Source organism: Dipodomys ordii, unplaced genomic scaffold (genome assembly GCF_000151885.1).
Source record: "Dipodomys ordii isolate 6190 unplaced genomic scaffold, Dord_2.0 Scaffold26, whole genome shotgun sequence".
NCBI classification, from domain to species: domain Eukaryota; kingdom Metazoa; phylum Chordata; class Mammalia; order Rodentia; family Heteromyidae; genus Dipodomys; species Dipodomys ordii.
Genome location: NW_012267242.1, coordinates 15,068,101 through 15,081,964, shown reverse-complemented (window position 1 = coordinate 15,081,964; position 13,864 = coordinate 15,068,101). Strand labels below are relative to the sequence as shown.

At 50.2% G+C, this 13,864-nt stretch overlaps 1 protein-coding gene across 1 annotated transcript; it reads left to right on the top strand.

Moving 5' to 3' along the window:
• The first annotated feature begins 187 nt into the window (after positions 1 to 187).
• On the top strand, positions 188 to 13,849 carry Dcst2 (DC-STAMP domain containing 2). Its single transcript, XM_013015032.1, has 15 exons — positions 188 to 416; positions 524 to 694; positions 1,006 to 1,107; positions 1,334 to 1,531; positions 2,153 to 2,218; positions 2,634 to 2,847; positions 3,006 to 3,163; positions 3,752 to 3,916; positions 5,408 to 5,575; positions 5,707 to 5,807; positions 7,207 to 7,337; positions 7,897 to 8,024; positions 8,342 to 8,435; positions 8,543 to 8,683; positions 13,738 to 13,849. The coding sequence occupies exons 1-15, from the start codon at positions 188 to 190 to the stop codon at positions 13,847 to 13,849; spliced, it is 2,178 nt and encodes a 725-aa protein (XP_012870486.1).
• Positions 13,850 to 13,864: the final 15 nt, after the last annotated feature.

The window sequence follows — 13,864 nt, the reverse complement described above, 5'->3', positions numbered from 1 at the left end:
TCAAAGGTGGAAGATAAGCAATCTGTCCTCTCGCTGGTCCTTAGAACTACGTAAGGATTCCAAGATACACAGTACAGGCCCTCTGGAATCTTAGAACAGGGTGAGGAATTCCAGGGCTACAGAACCTAGGGATATCTCCTGGAGACAGCCAGGCATTAGGTCCCCAGGAGCCATATCCAAAGCCATGATGGAGGAGCCCAGCAGGGCACGGGCCCTGGTCCGCAGTGTGGGCGGCTTTACACTGGGCTTGTCCTTGGCCACGATGTATGGGCTTCTGGAGCTCCTGGTGGAGAGGCATAGCCCCTGGGCCTGTCTGGTGGGCACTGTTGCCTTGGCAATCTTTCTTAGCCTGGGTTTGGGATTCTCCCGTCAGGCCCGAGTCTCTGTCTTCCTGCTGCTTCCCCAGGCCTTCTCCCGTGAGTCTGACACCTCCTGGGAAGGGCAGGGACATAGGGGGCTCTGTGTAAGGCACTGGCTGCCATCTTTGGGCTGTCACACATTCCCCCTTTCCCCACCCCCCCAGGACATGGCCGGACACTGCTGTTGTTGGCTGCATTTGGGTTGGTGCTACAAGGGCCTTGTGCCAACACTCTGCGCAACTTTACTCGGGCCAGTGAGGCTGTGGCCTGTGGGGCTGAGCTGGCCCTGAACCAGACTGTTGAAATACTAGAGCGGGCCAGGCAGCCCCTTGTCAGTAAGTTCCCCACCCCCTTCTCCTCTGGCCCCTGGTCTCTAGCATCTGAATGATCTACAGCCCTTTAGCCTCATTCCTCTGTTGAAACTGTGTCCTATCCTTAAAAGTATCTAGGCCTGAACAGAAACTTCTTGGCTCAGCTAAACCCTCTTAGCCCTGTCCCCTGGCCACCTCCACTGCCAAACTAGCCACCTCCACGAGCCAAGCATCCAGGATCCCCACCTCCCAGCAGCTAGCCTCCTCTCCACTCCAGATGAGAACTAGCTTCTAGAGTGGGAGGCCCCAAAGAACAGCTGCCCCTTGTCCCTCAGGTGCCCTGAGCAAGATTAAAGCTCTTGCCCAGAAGGCCAAAGTGGTGGCCGACCGGGTCCGCAAGTTTTTCCGGTCCATCATGGACGGAGTGAAGCACGTAGGTAAGCATGTTAGCACGTCTGGGAGGTCAACATGCACCCAATCTCTTCACCCTTGCTCCTGTCCAGGCTTGCTTGGGGGCCTTTCTTGGGCTCTGACTAATGTCCATTGAATACAGCACAGCTGGTCCCTGACCACAGGCCTCTACAATTCTGGTTGGAGTTCCTCAAGTCCTTGAGAGAGGCTGGGGGACTTCTGCCTTGGATCCCAGCCCCACACTGTCCTCAGCCAGGGCCCTGCGGAATGTGTGGTACTGGCTCCTTCACATTGGCGATGTGTGCAACGCAGAGATGGGTAACCCTTACATGAAATGCACTCACGTGTTTGATGATGCCAAGGACAACTGCATGACAGCCATACCGAGAGCCGACTACCTGTGTCACGTGTTCACACCCTTCAAAGTGGTGCTCTGTGGACTTGCCAGCTGTAAGAAAGCAAGGGGCTTCCTGGCAGGGAGGAGTGAACATGAAGTGTTGGGGAAGGTGGGAGTGGAATTTGGGGCTCAGCCAGGAGAGTAGGCCCAGGAGACAAGGGATATAATGCATATGGAACCTCGAATGTGGGCTCAGTCTTGGGGGTGGGGTGAGGAATAAGGAGAAGCCAGTGCTGGGGGTGGGGCATTAACTAGAGGCTAAAGGTTCTTTTGTTGTTGTTAATGGTGGTGGTGGTGGTCATGGGGCTTGAACTCTGAGCCAGGGCTCTGTCCCTGAGCAGTTTAGCTCAAAGCGAGTATTCTACCGCTTGAGCTACAGCACTGCTTCCGGTTTTCTGGTGGTTAATTGGAGATAAGAGTCTCACGGACCTTCCAGACTTTCCTGCCCAGGCTGGCTTTGAACTGTGATCCTCAGATCTCAGCCTCCTGAGTAGCTAGGATTATAGGCGTGAGCCACCAGCACCCAGCGAGGCTAAAGATCTTGAGCAAATGCTGGAGGCTGATAGGTAACACAAAGAACATTGAGATGGTCCTGATGGATGAGGGCCCCTGGAAGTAGGAGTGACAGACCATGCCTCTGCCCCTCCTCTGACATCAGCTCCACTGACTCTCAGTAATCCAGGTGTTCTGCATCATCCCCGAGTCCATCCAACCCTTCCTGCGCAAGGTCATCGGTACCCGTGAGTTACCTCCTCCCTGGCCCTGGCCACACAGTGCTGTCTCTCATCCTGGTATGGCCATTGCCAGTTTGAGGCTTCCAGTCCATACATGAAAAACCCAACAGCTAGAAAGGCCTGGATACCAGCCAGTCTCTACACAGCATGGATTGGGAAACTGAGGCCCAGAGAGGGGGAAGTCTTCATCAAAGCCAGATGTCAGAGGAGGAGTTGGGAACAGATTATGTAGTGGGGGTTGGTCTAGTGCTGGGTGCTCTGTACATATGACACAGATATGTGGGGGGCTTCATACCTTCCTGGTCCACCACAGGTCTGAGCCCTGGGGATTCTGGCTAATCTGTGTGGGGACAATCGCTATTCCTGGGCAGCAATGCTCTCTTAAATTTGCTCCCATCTGCTCTGGACCTGCTGGCTGCAGCTCTGAGGCGGCTGATTAACCGGGTGCGGAAGGAGTTTGAATTCAACATGACCTCCACCCACTACTTCTCAGTGGATCTCAATGCCTCCCGAAGCCTGTCCCAGGTGGCTGTAGATCTCCACGAGGCTGTCAGCCTGAAGGTGCACGGTTTCCGGGAGGTCCTGTCTCTGATGGGCTACACCATGCCTCTGTTGCTGACGTTTCTCTACCTCCAGTGAGGGGCTGTGGGGGCCACTGGGGGAGAGCTGGGTTGCAGGACTGGGTGGTTCACAGCATCTTAGGAGGCTGAGGAAGGTAGGTAGGACAGACTGGGGTGCCCAGTAGGTCTGCTCATGGGTGCCAAGGGACCTCTTGTACACCCCTACCCTCTAGAGCTCTGTGTTACCGGTATTTCTACCTGAACCGGGACAGTTTTGACAACATCTACATCACCAGGCGCTTCCTGCATATGGAGACCGCCCGGTCTATTTCAGGACTGCCCACAGTGCTGCCCCTCAGTGCTCATGAGGCTAGACGCTACATCCGGCCAAGTAAGGGCCTAGAGGACAGGGCCTCTCCCAAACCTATGGCCCCAACTCCCAGTCCAAAGCACCAGGCAGGGCTCTGGCTGACGGGAGGGGGGCAGAGTCAGAGGGAGGAGAAACAACTTATGCTTAAGGCCGAGGGGGAAACTGAGCCCTGGTCTAGGAAGGGCAAGGAAAGGACCAGAAGATGGGAAATCTGGGGGCATCCTGAATACCAGGACCACAGTGAGGTGAGGCTTGGCAGGAGTGGATGTGGAAGGAGGAAGGTAAAGTTGGAAAGGCTTTCTGAGGTCAAGAAATGTGAAAATACTAAGTACTAAGTCCAGAGTACTCCTCCAGAGAGGAGGATTACCTGTGAGGTGGGAAGCAGGAGAGAAAGAAGGGGTCCTGGAGCCTGGGATGAGCACCACAGCCATGATAAGGCCTACACCTCTGACTATGGAGCCCCCACTCCTGTAGAACGCTTCCCACCCTTGCCAAAAGTCCTCACAGCCTCTTTCCTTTCCATCTTCCAGATGAGCAAACAGGCCCAGGAGCTGGGGTCTGGTGGGTAGGAGAATTGGGGAGCATGCTCTTAACCACTCACCCCTACAGACTCCATCCACCTGTCCCGAATGGAGATGATATTGTGCCTACTGGACATGTTTAACCTCATACGCCACATCATCCTTGTGATATTCCTGGTCTTTTTGGACTATGCTGTCTTCTGGGTGCTGGACCTGGCCCGGTACCAGCTCCAGGGGGAGATTGTGGCTCGAAGTGAGTACCTGTACCTCCCCCTGTGCCTCTGCGGGCCATCCTCCTGTTCTTGGGCTCTCTTCTTCCTCCTGGAGTCTCTTCCTCTTTCTCATCTTCTGTGTGTGTATGTGTGTGTGTGTGTATGTGCACACACACACGCATGCATGCACATGTGTTGGGGTATGGAGGGGAACTATCTGAATGTCCCATGTCACCACCACTCACCCTGTCCATATCTAGTAATACTTGTATCCAGGTCAAGGTCAAACTCAAACTCTCAGTTAGATTGGCTTTGGTTCAAACACAGGCCTTTGTCAAAAGTGGTGCTTTAATCAAATTGCTAACCTCTCAGAGCTCATTGAACAATGGGATAACCATGGTCACTCTCTGGGTCACTGTAAGAAATCCATGAAGCTATGTGCCTTGAGTACCTACTAGACTGCTGACTGAAACTGTGCCACAGTCTAGGAACATAACATACCTGAATCTATGTACAAGAACTCAGACTAAAGAGGAAGAGAGGGTGTGAGAGAGAGAAAGACAGAGACAGAGAGACAGAGAGAAAGAGAAAGTTGTGAGAGGAAAAATAAAAAGAAGAAGGGAAGGAGAGAAAGACCTAAGGCTAAAACAATAATAACCCATTTTTGCCCAGTATCTGTTACACAGTCAGCACTTAGCCATTGCTTTAAACTAAATGCTTCTGCCCATTGTCAGTGGCTTATACCAGTAGCTACTCAAGAGGCTGAGGTCTCAGAATCATGGTTAAAAGCCAGCCCGGGCAGGAAAATCTGTGAGACTCTTATCTCTAATTAATCAGCAAAAAGTGAAAGCTGAAAGGTGGAGTTAGAAGCAAAGCTCAAGTGGTAGAGTACCAGCAGAGCAAGCAAGCCAAGGGAATTTAAGGCCCTGAGTTCAAAGCCCAGTACCACCAGAAACAAACAGCTGGGCTGGGCACTGGTACTCATGCCTGTAATCCTAGCTACTCAGAAGGCTGAGATCTAAGGATCGAGGTTCAGAGCCAGCTTGGGCAGGAAAGTCTGTGAGACTCTCATATCCAATAAACTACCAAAAAAGCCAGAAGTGAAACTGTGACTGAAGTAGTAGAGTGCTATCCTTGAACAAAAGAAGCTCAAAGACAGTGCCCCCAACTCAGGACCAACACAAAAACAAATAATAGCCGGGCGCTGGTGGCTCACGCCTGTAATCCTAGCTACTCAGGAGGCTGAGATCTGAGGATCGCAGTTCAAAGCCAACCCAGGCAGGAAAGACTGTGAGACTCCTATCTCCAATAAACCACCAGAAAACCGGAAGTGGCGCTGTAGCTCAAGTGGTACAGCACTAGCCTTGAGTTGAAGAGCTGAGGGACAGCGCCCAGGCCTAGAGTTCAAACCCCACGACCGACAAAAAAAACAAAAAAAAAAACAAATAATAAATGCTTCTCTTTAGGCTTTCTCTCCACAGTAGGGCAGAGACCACCGGCCATGTACCCCTCACACAGTATCTCTATGTCAGGTCCTGTGGTAGTGTCTGTCACAGTGGAAGGGAGTGGCTATACGGGGAATATTTACCGTGACCTGGTGTCAGCCTTCAGTGTCCTGCAACAAGGCAACATCACGGTCTTATCCCAGCGCTGCCACCTGCACCCCTCAGAGCCGGACTTCAACAGTTACATAGTCATAGGTACCCACCACACTCAAGGGCCCAGGGTTGGGAGTGGGGGAAGGGGGAAGGCAGGCCAGGGTTGTGGCTGCCACTTTGTGCCACTGGCAATATTTACTGTACCTGCTGTGTGCGCCCCCCCCCCCGCCTAGGTATTATGTATGGCCTATGCTTCTTCGTCACTCTGTTTGGCAGCTATGTCAGCCGGCTGCGGCGGGTCATCTGTGCTGCTTACTACCCATCCCGGGAGCAGGTGAGGGCTCTAAAGCTAGCTAATCCCTACCTCCAAACGAGGAGAAGAGACTCAGCTAGTGGGTGACTGTCTTGGCTTTAGGTCCCTGGCAGCCCCAGTATTCTTGCTTCTGGAAGAACTCCAAAGCAGGTGATCTGAACTGGCTGGCTTGTAGGTCTCTGGGCCCTAGATGGGGCTGGAAGAAATGGTATCACTTGGGGCAGAACTTGTCTTCAAGGTTTTGTTAAAATGGGGAAACTGTTGGCATCTCACAGTGGGTTTGGAAACTAGTTTATTGACTGGCTACTGCCTGCATGCTGTTCTACAAGAATGCCAAGACGAACATTCTGGAGCTCATTCTTTAACCAAGCCCTACACTTTGTATGGCTCTGTGTGTGTGTGTGTGTGTGTGTGTGTGTGTGTGTGTGTGTATGTCTGCTGGTACTGGGATTTGAACTCAGAGCATGGGTGCTGTCCCTCATCTTTTTCTGCTCAAGATTAGCACTCTATCACTTGAACCATACTTAACATCTGGCTTTTTGCTGGTTGACTGGCCATAAGAAGACTTTCCTACCAAGGCTGGATTTGAACTGCAATCTTCAAATCTCTGCACTGGCTCCCAGCATGCACACACTTTTAATGAGATTATTTATTTATTTATTTTTATTTTTTTTCCATTCCTGGGGTTTAAACTCAACTCCTGGGCACTGTCCCTGAGCTTCTTTTGCTCAAGGCTAGCACTCTACCACTTGAGCCACAGCATCACTTCCAGCTTTTTCTGTTTATGTGGTACTGAGGAATCAAACCCAGGGCTTCATGCATGCTAGGCAAGCACTCTACCACTAAGCCACATTCCTAGTCCCTTAATGAGGTAATTTAAAAGGAGCTTTTATTAAAGAATGAGTTAAGGGCCATGGAAAACCAGAAGAGGGTTCCAGCTGGGGAAGGCCTCCAAGAGGAAGGAGAATTTTGGCCAAAACTAGGACTAAAGGCAGAGTGGTGATGGCCAAGGACATGGCAGGTAGATAAAACATTTATCTGGGAGATAGAGATCAAGAAGATCAGGTTTGAAGCCGGCCCTGGCAAAAAGTAAGACTCCATCTCTACAAACAAGTTGAACATGGTGCTGTTGAGCACATCGAACCTATAGGTAAGAGGATCTTAGTTCATACTAAGAGTCTAAAACCCTACCTGAAAAATAACTAAACCACAAAGGCCTGGGGGCATAGCTCAAGTGATAGAGGGCTTGCAAGTGATAGAGGGCACAAGGCTCTGAGTTCAAGTTCCAGTACAGAGAGAGAGAGAGAGACAGACAGACAGACAGGTAGAGAGAAAGAGAGAAGAAAATAAACAAAAAACAAAAAAAGAAAGAGGCAGAGAAAACAACATATAGGATCAAAGAGAACCTTACCTATCACAGGAAAGGATCTCTTACCTCTACAACTTACTTCTGAGCCGCCGAACCAACCTGTTGGCCACAGTACAGCGAGCAGTGATGCGACGGGGAGCTGACCAGGGCCACCTGAGTGTCCTCCAGGTGCTGGCTATCCGGTGTGTCCACTGTACTTTGCTATAAGACTGGGCTGAGAGTGAACTGAAGAAGGGCCAGAAGTCAGAATAGATCCCTTTCCCAGTGACTCTGTAGAGGGTGCTCATTCCTGTCCTTGGAGGGAGAATTGAGAGTGAAAATTCTTTGTGGGGCACTGGTGGCTCACACCTGTAATCCTAGCTACTCAAGAGGCTGAGATCTGAGGATGGCAATTGAAAGCTAGCCTGGACAGGAAAAGCTGAGAGAGTCTTCTTTCCAATTAACCACCCCAAATCTGGAAGTGGAACTGTGGCCAATATGGTAGAATGCTAGTCTTGAGTGCAAAAGCTAAGAGACAGTGGGTATCCAAGGCCCTGAGAAGTTCAAGCCTAGAGCCCAAAAACATAAGAGAGAGGAGGGAGAAAATTCTTCGGAGTAGGGAGTGGCAGGAGGAAGTACAGGGCAATAGAAATAAAGACTGTTGAAGCTGCAGTCAAAGATGGAGATTAGACTGCAGGAAGACTTCCCCATCATTCGGAGGTTGGGCTACCCAGGCTGAGCTTCTGTGACTCCTCTCCTCAGGTGCCCCTTTCTAAGGCCATTTCTCAGCAAATTTCAGCTGCATCAAGCCCAGTGCTTGGGCTGTGGGAAGACAGAAGTTGAAGGGGACCTGGAGAACTTGGTATCCTGTAGTACTCCAGGCTGCCCAGGTGAAACCCTAGCTCAATGGGCTTCTCTTGCTGGGACTTACTTGCCTCCTCCTACTTCTACTTGTATCCTACCTCTTGAATCGCCTTCATTACTATGCATGTTTTCATCTACATAGAACCCATGGGCAGATCACGTTCTCCAAGCTCTCCTTGATTCTCCTGGGTGTGCACAAAATTCATATGCAACTGACATTACAGTTGTGCCTTAGTATACACACTTGACCCTCCAGAGTGGGCCACTGAGGCAGGGGCTGGAAACCAGGGAGCACAGTGGGGTGGGTGAGTTCAAAGTCACCTCCCTCCTTGGCTTCCTCTAGGTCTCTACTGCTACACCTGCTTCCGCCTCCTGGAGAACACCTGTACCCTGTGTGCATCTCCCCTCTCCACCCTGGGGAACCTGGATGTGGAACTGTGAGTCTCTCAGTGGTAGTGGGAAGGCTGGAGTCTGTGGGGACAGTGGGAATCCCCAACCTTCTTCCAGGACATCTGTGGACAACTGAGATGTGAGGCTTCTCCAGGGACTCTAGTGAGGAGGAAGGTCCCCAACTACAGCTGGCTACAGATGAAAGAAGAGACCCTGAGCAGGAGCCGATTCTCCAGGAAGAGCTGCAAGAAGCATTAGACAGGAACCTCTCTGAGGAGTCTACCACTGAGGCCAGGTGAGCAAGAAGCAGATGCAGGTTGGGTCAAGGAATTGGGAACGTGTTCCGTTGTATTTACCATAGGCTTCCTGGTGCCTGAACCTCTGCTAGGACTAGAACTGAGTGTGGGTGGGCAATTGAGGCTTGCCAAGTGCTTGCACCTCTGCCTGTGGAAGCTCACCCCTGTGTGATGGGGGAGAGTGACATCATGCAGACAGTGTGGGGAACACCCCGATAAAGGAGTAACATAGCTGGGCACTGGTGGCTCACACCTGTAATCCTAGCTGCTTATGAGACTGAGATCTGAGGATCACAGTTCAAAGCCAATCTCAGTAGGAAATCTGAGACTTAAAAAAAAAAAATTTCCAATTAACTACCAAAAAGCCCGAAGTGAAGATGTAGCTCAAGTGGTAGGGTGCTAGTCTTGAGCAAAAAGTCTCAGGGATGGGGCTGGGAAGGTGGTTCAGTGGTACAGCGCTTGCCTTGCATGCCTGAGGCCCTGGGTTCGATTCCTCAGCACCACATAAGCAGAAAAAGCCAGAAGTGGCACTGAGGCTAGACTTGAGCTGAAGAGCTGAAGGACAGCGCCCAGGCCCTGAGTTCAGGCCCCACGACCTGACCCCCCCCCAAAAAAAGGCTCAGGGACAGCACCCAGGCCCTGAGTTCAAGCCCCAACAAACAAACAAAAAAGCAGCATAATTGGGATGAGGTTATATTAATAAATGCTTCAAAGCAAAGATGAAAAAAGAGCTGGCTTTTGGGGCAAGCTGGTGGTTTGTTACATTAAGTGGAGGAAAGCATGCATGTATGAGTTTGGAGAATGTGAAACATTCAGAAAGGTAAATAAAGCCAAGTGGGGAGTATGTGTATGTGTTGGTCTGGATGGGACCTCAGAGAATGGTGGGGGAGCTGAGCTGGAAGTCTAAATGAGGAGAGATGGACAAGGACCTCACTTGCTACTTGAAGATCTTAGGTTGTTTAGTGACATGATCATATTTGTCTTTTTTTTTTTCTTGCCAGACATGGGCTACCATGAACTCTGGGCCTGGGCGCTGTCCCTTAGCTCTTCAGCTCAAGGCTAGAGCTCTACCACTTGGCCACAGCGCCACTTCCGGCTTTTCTGCTTATGTGGTGCTGAGGAATCGAATCCAGGGCCTCATGCATGCAGGGCAAGCACTCTACCACTGAGCCACCTTCCCAGCCCCATATTTGTCTTTTTTTTTTTGCTTATGTGGTGCTGAGGAATCGAACCCAGGGCCTCATACATCATGCATGCAAGGCAAGCACTCTACCACTGAGCCACCTTCCCAGCCCCCCATATTTGTCTTTTAAGACTATCAGCTAGCTGGGCTCCAGTGGCTCACACCTGTAATCCTAGCTACTCAGAAGTCTGAAATCTGAGGACTGCTGGTTCGAAGCCAGCCAGGACAGAAAAGTCTGAGACTCTTATTACTAATAAACTGCTCAGAAAAAGCTGGAAGTGGCCCTGTGGCTCAAGTGGCAGATCAACAGCCTTGAGCCCAAAGAGGCTCAGGGACAGTGCCCAGATTCTGAGCTCAAGCACCAGGACTGGCAGGGAAAAAAAAAAAAAAAGAAAAGAAAAAAGAAAAAGCTCAGGGGCAGCACCAGGCCCCTGAGTTTAAGGTTTGAGGGTGTGATTCAGTGGTAGACAGCATGTTTGTATATGAAGATCCTGGGCTTGATTCCTAGCACCACCAAAAAGAGTACCACCAAAAAGAAGAGGGAGAAGGCAGCAGAGTAGAGGTTAGACAATTAAATCCAGAAAAAGTTGGTGTTGGTGAAGATGGAGATAGTAAGAATGAGTGGGACCTGTGATTGTTTGGGGGCAGGTGTTAAGGCAGGCTCTGGAGAGAGAGGACTGGCCCCGTGAGAGAACCATGATGTGTTTGTAGGGCATCCAGCTGGAAAGCTGCCCAGCAGGGCTCGGGGTTAGAGGTGTCTGTTTTGAGATTGTTGGTATATGGAGTAAGAGAGGGTGAGCTTGACCATCTTGATAGGATGGAAGAACATGGCAAGAGAGGAGACAGAAATATGATTTTGAGGAGCTCAATAACAAACCTAAGAAAGGATAGGTTCGAAAACAGGAAAAAGCCTGGGCACTGGTGGCTCACACCTGTAATCTCAGGAGGCCGAGATCTGAAGATTGAGATTCAAATCCAGCCCAGACTGGAAAGTCCAGGAGACTCTTATCTCTAGTTAGCCACCAAAAAAGCAGGAGCTGTGGCTCAAGTGTTAGAGCACTAGCTTTGGGGGGAAAAAAAGCTCAGCAATAGAGCCCAGACCCCAAATTCAAGCCTCAGGACCAACACACACACACACACACACACACACACACACACACACACACACACACATTGTAGGAAAGCCAAGTACACTGAGAGAAGGTGAAATGATAGGAACTGCAGTCTGGCCATTGAACCCTGTTGAGATCATTGCTGCAGGAACATCAAGGCATTAGCAAAGCCAAAACCAGATCATAATGGTTTGAAGAGTGCTAGAGAGGACTCAGAAACAGGCACGAGGCTTCTGCACCACTATCATCAGAAGTCTGAAAATTCCTTTACTATAACCATTGTAATTATGAATAAGAAGCATTTTATTTTTTTAGATAAAGTCTCACTGTGTAGCCTAACTTGGTCTCAAACTATAGATCTTCCTGCCTCTGCCTCTCAAAGTATTAGGATTATAGGTGTATACATAGGCACCTAGCTCAAAAACAGGAAGCTTGATCATGACTTGGAATGTGACTCAGTGATAAAGCACTTGGCTAGCTTGCTTGAGGTCGTGGGTTCGATTCCCAGCACCGCCACTAAGAAATAAATAAATAAAAGCGCTTCACACATGACAGTAACTTGTAAAAAGGGACTCAGCACTAATTAATATTTCTTTTCTTTTTTTTCTGTCGGTCGTGGGGCTTGCGCTATGGGCTTGAGCGCGGTCCCTCAGCTCTTCAGCTCAAGGCTAGCCCTCTACCACTTGAGCTACAACACCACTTTGGTTTTCTGGTGGTTTATTGGAGATAAAGAGTTTCATGGATTTTCCTGCCTGGGCTGGCTTTGAACCTCGATCCTCAGATCTCAGCCTCCTGAGTAGCTAGGATTACAGGCGTGAGCCACCCGCACCCGGCTCACTAATTGATATTTCTATATCCAAGTACAGAAAGGGCTGTGAGTTTAAGAAGTGGAAAAGAGAGAATACTGAAGGTGAGATGGGTTCTAGGCCAGGTAGAAGAGTTTCAGGCTTAGCTGAGGCAGAGGAGAGTGGCAGTCCCTCTCCTCAGAACTGAGCCTGCTCTTCCCTGATGGCCTCTTTTCTCTGGGGAGTAGGAGGAGGTAGGGCACTTACTGAGCGAGCAAAGGGGATGGCTGGGAGTGGCATGAGGATTTCAAGGAGTGGGTGGTGGCAGCTGAAATACCTGCCTTAGGGAGTGTGCAAAGAAGCTGACTGGGGAGTTTAAGAGATATCCAGGTAGAGTTAAAGGCTCAGGTGATGTTGAAAACTGTAGCCTGTAATGAGTGCTCTAGTGGGCTGGTTTTGGTTTACTCTAGCAAATGTTTAAGCCATGAATAGACTTCAATGGTTAAAGACTTTTTCTGAGTGGGCCAGGGGAAAGATACTTTTTAGGAGAGAGTAGATGTGTTCAGAAAAAGAATGTCTTAAGGTATTGGTCTTGGAGAAGACCAGGAGTTAAGGCCCTAGGGGGCAGTCTGGAGATTATATCCTCATAAGTAAGATGTTAGAGCAGGGGCAGTGGCCAGGAGGAAGAGCTGGCAGGATAGGAGGGCCTCAGAGAATGGGCGATGGCCAAGGGATATCTCGGGGTATCTGAGTGGGAGCAGAGGTGAAGGTTATCAGGGCCAAGGAGGTTATGACGGGGAGGAGAGTTAGGTCCCTGTGAGGAGGCTGCAGGACCACACAAGCAGCCAGCAGCTATGGTTGGCATCTTGGGTGGAGATGACAAGGTATTCAGGATGCCTAACTGTCCTAGTGCCAGTGACGGAGATGCTGTGGCAGCCAGGAGCTTTGAAAACAAAACAAAACAAAAACTCAAAACAAACAAACCCTATAGGCCAGCTGCGTTTGAGAAGAATAAGCTGCCTGCATTTGGGAGGACTACAAAAGAAAACTGTCCAGTGAGCACATTCCAGTGTGAGCGGTGGAGGACATGAATGAGATGAATGGCTGAAGGGAAGGCAAAGTTTTCTGTGAGAGTTTCCAGAGGGTCCAGTACAATTAAAAGCTGGATATTGGTGGCTCACATCTGTAATCCTAGCTACTCAGGAGGCTAAGCTCTGAGGATCAAGGTTTCTTTCTTTCTTTTTGCCAGTCTTGGGGCTTAAACTCTGGGCCTGGGCTCGCTCCCTCGGCTCTTCAGCTCAAGGCTAGCACTCTACCACTTGAGCCACAGCACCACTTCCGGGTTTCTGGTGGTTTCTTGGAGATAAGAGTCTTCCGCACTTTCCTGCCCAGGCTGGCTTTGAACTGTGATCCTCAGTTCTCAGCCTCCTTAGTAGCTAGGATTATAGGTGTGAGCCACTGGTACCCAGCAGGATCAAGGTTTAAAGCCAGCTTGGGCAGACAAACCTGAGAGATTCTCATCTCCAATTAACGAGCAAAAAAACAGAAGTAGAGGTTTGACTCCAGTGGTAGAGCACCAGCCTTGAGCAAAAAGCTAAGGGAGAGTACTCTGGCCTTGAGTTTAAGCCCCAGTATTGGTACAAAACAGGTTAAAAAAAAAAAAAAGAACAAAAACCACAACTGGTTCTGTCAGGGAGCAGCTGAAGCTTGGGCAGGGATGACTGCTACGGCTGCTAGAGGTTCTGCCCTTCCTGGCTATGTGGTCTTAGGAAAGTCTGTCCCCCATAACTGTCCCTCAGCAGCAGCCTAAAGTCAGAATATATTTCCATGCACAGATGGGTCATTAACTAGAAGAACTGGCTGGTTACAACCAGGAGCCGGGCTTGAACAGATGAGACAGGAGCAGGGGCAGGCAGGCACCTGTGAAAACAGAATGTAGGAGACAAGGGCTGCTCTCCCCCTCTTCTCCCCAGCGACTTGGATGAGAAGACTCTGAAACAGGAGTATCCACAGCAGGTCCTACCTGAAGCCCATCAGTCGGCTGAGTCTCTCGTCCTGGAAGAGCAATTCTCAGATAATTTCTGAGGTGGTCCCTCAGAA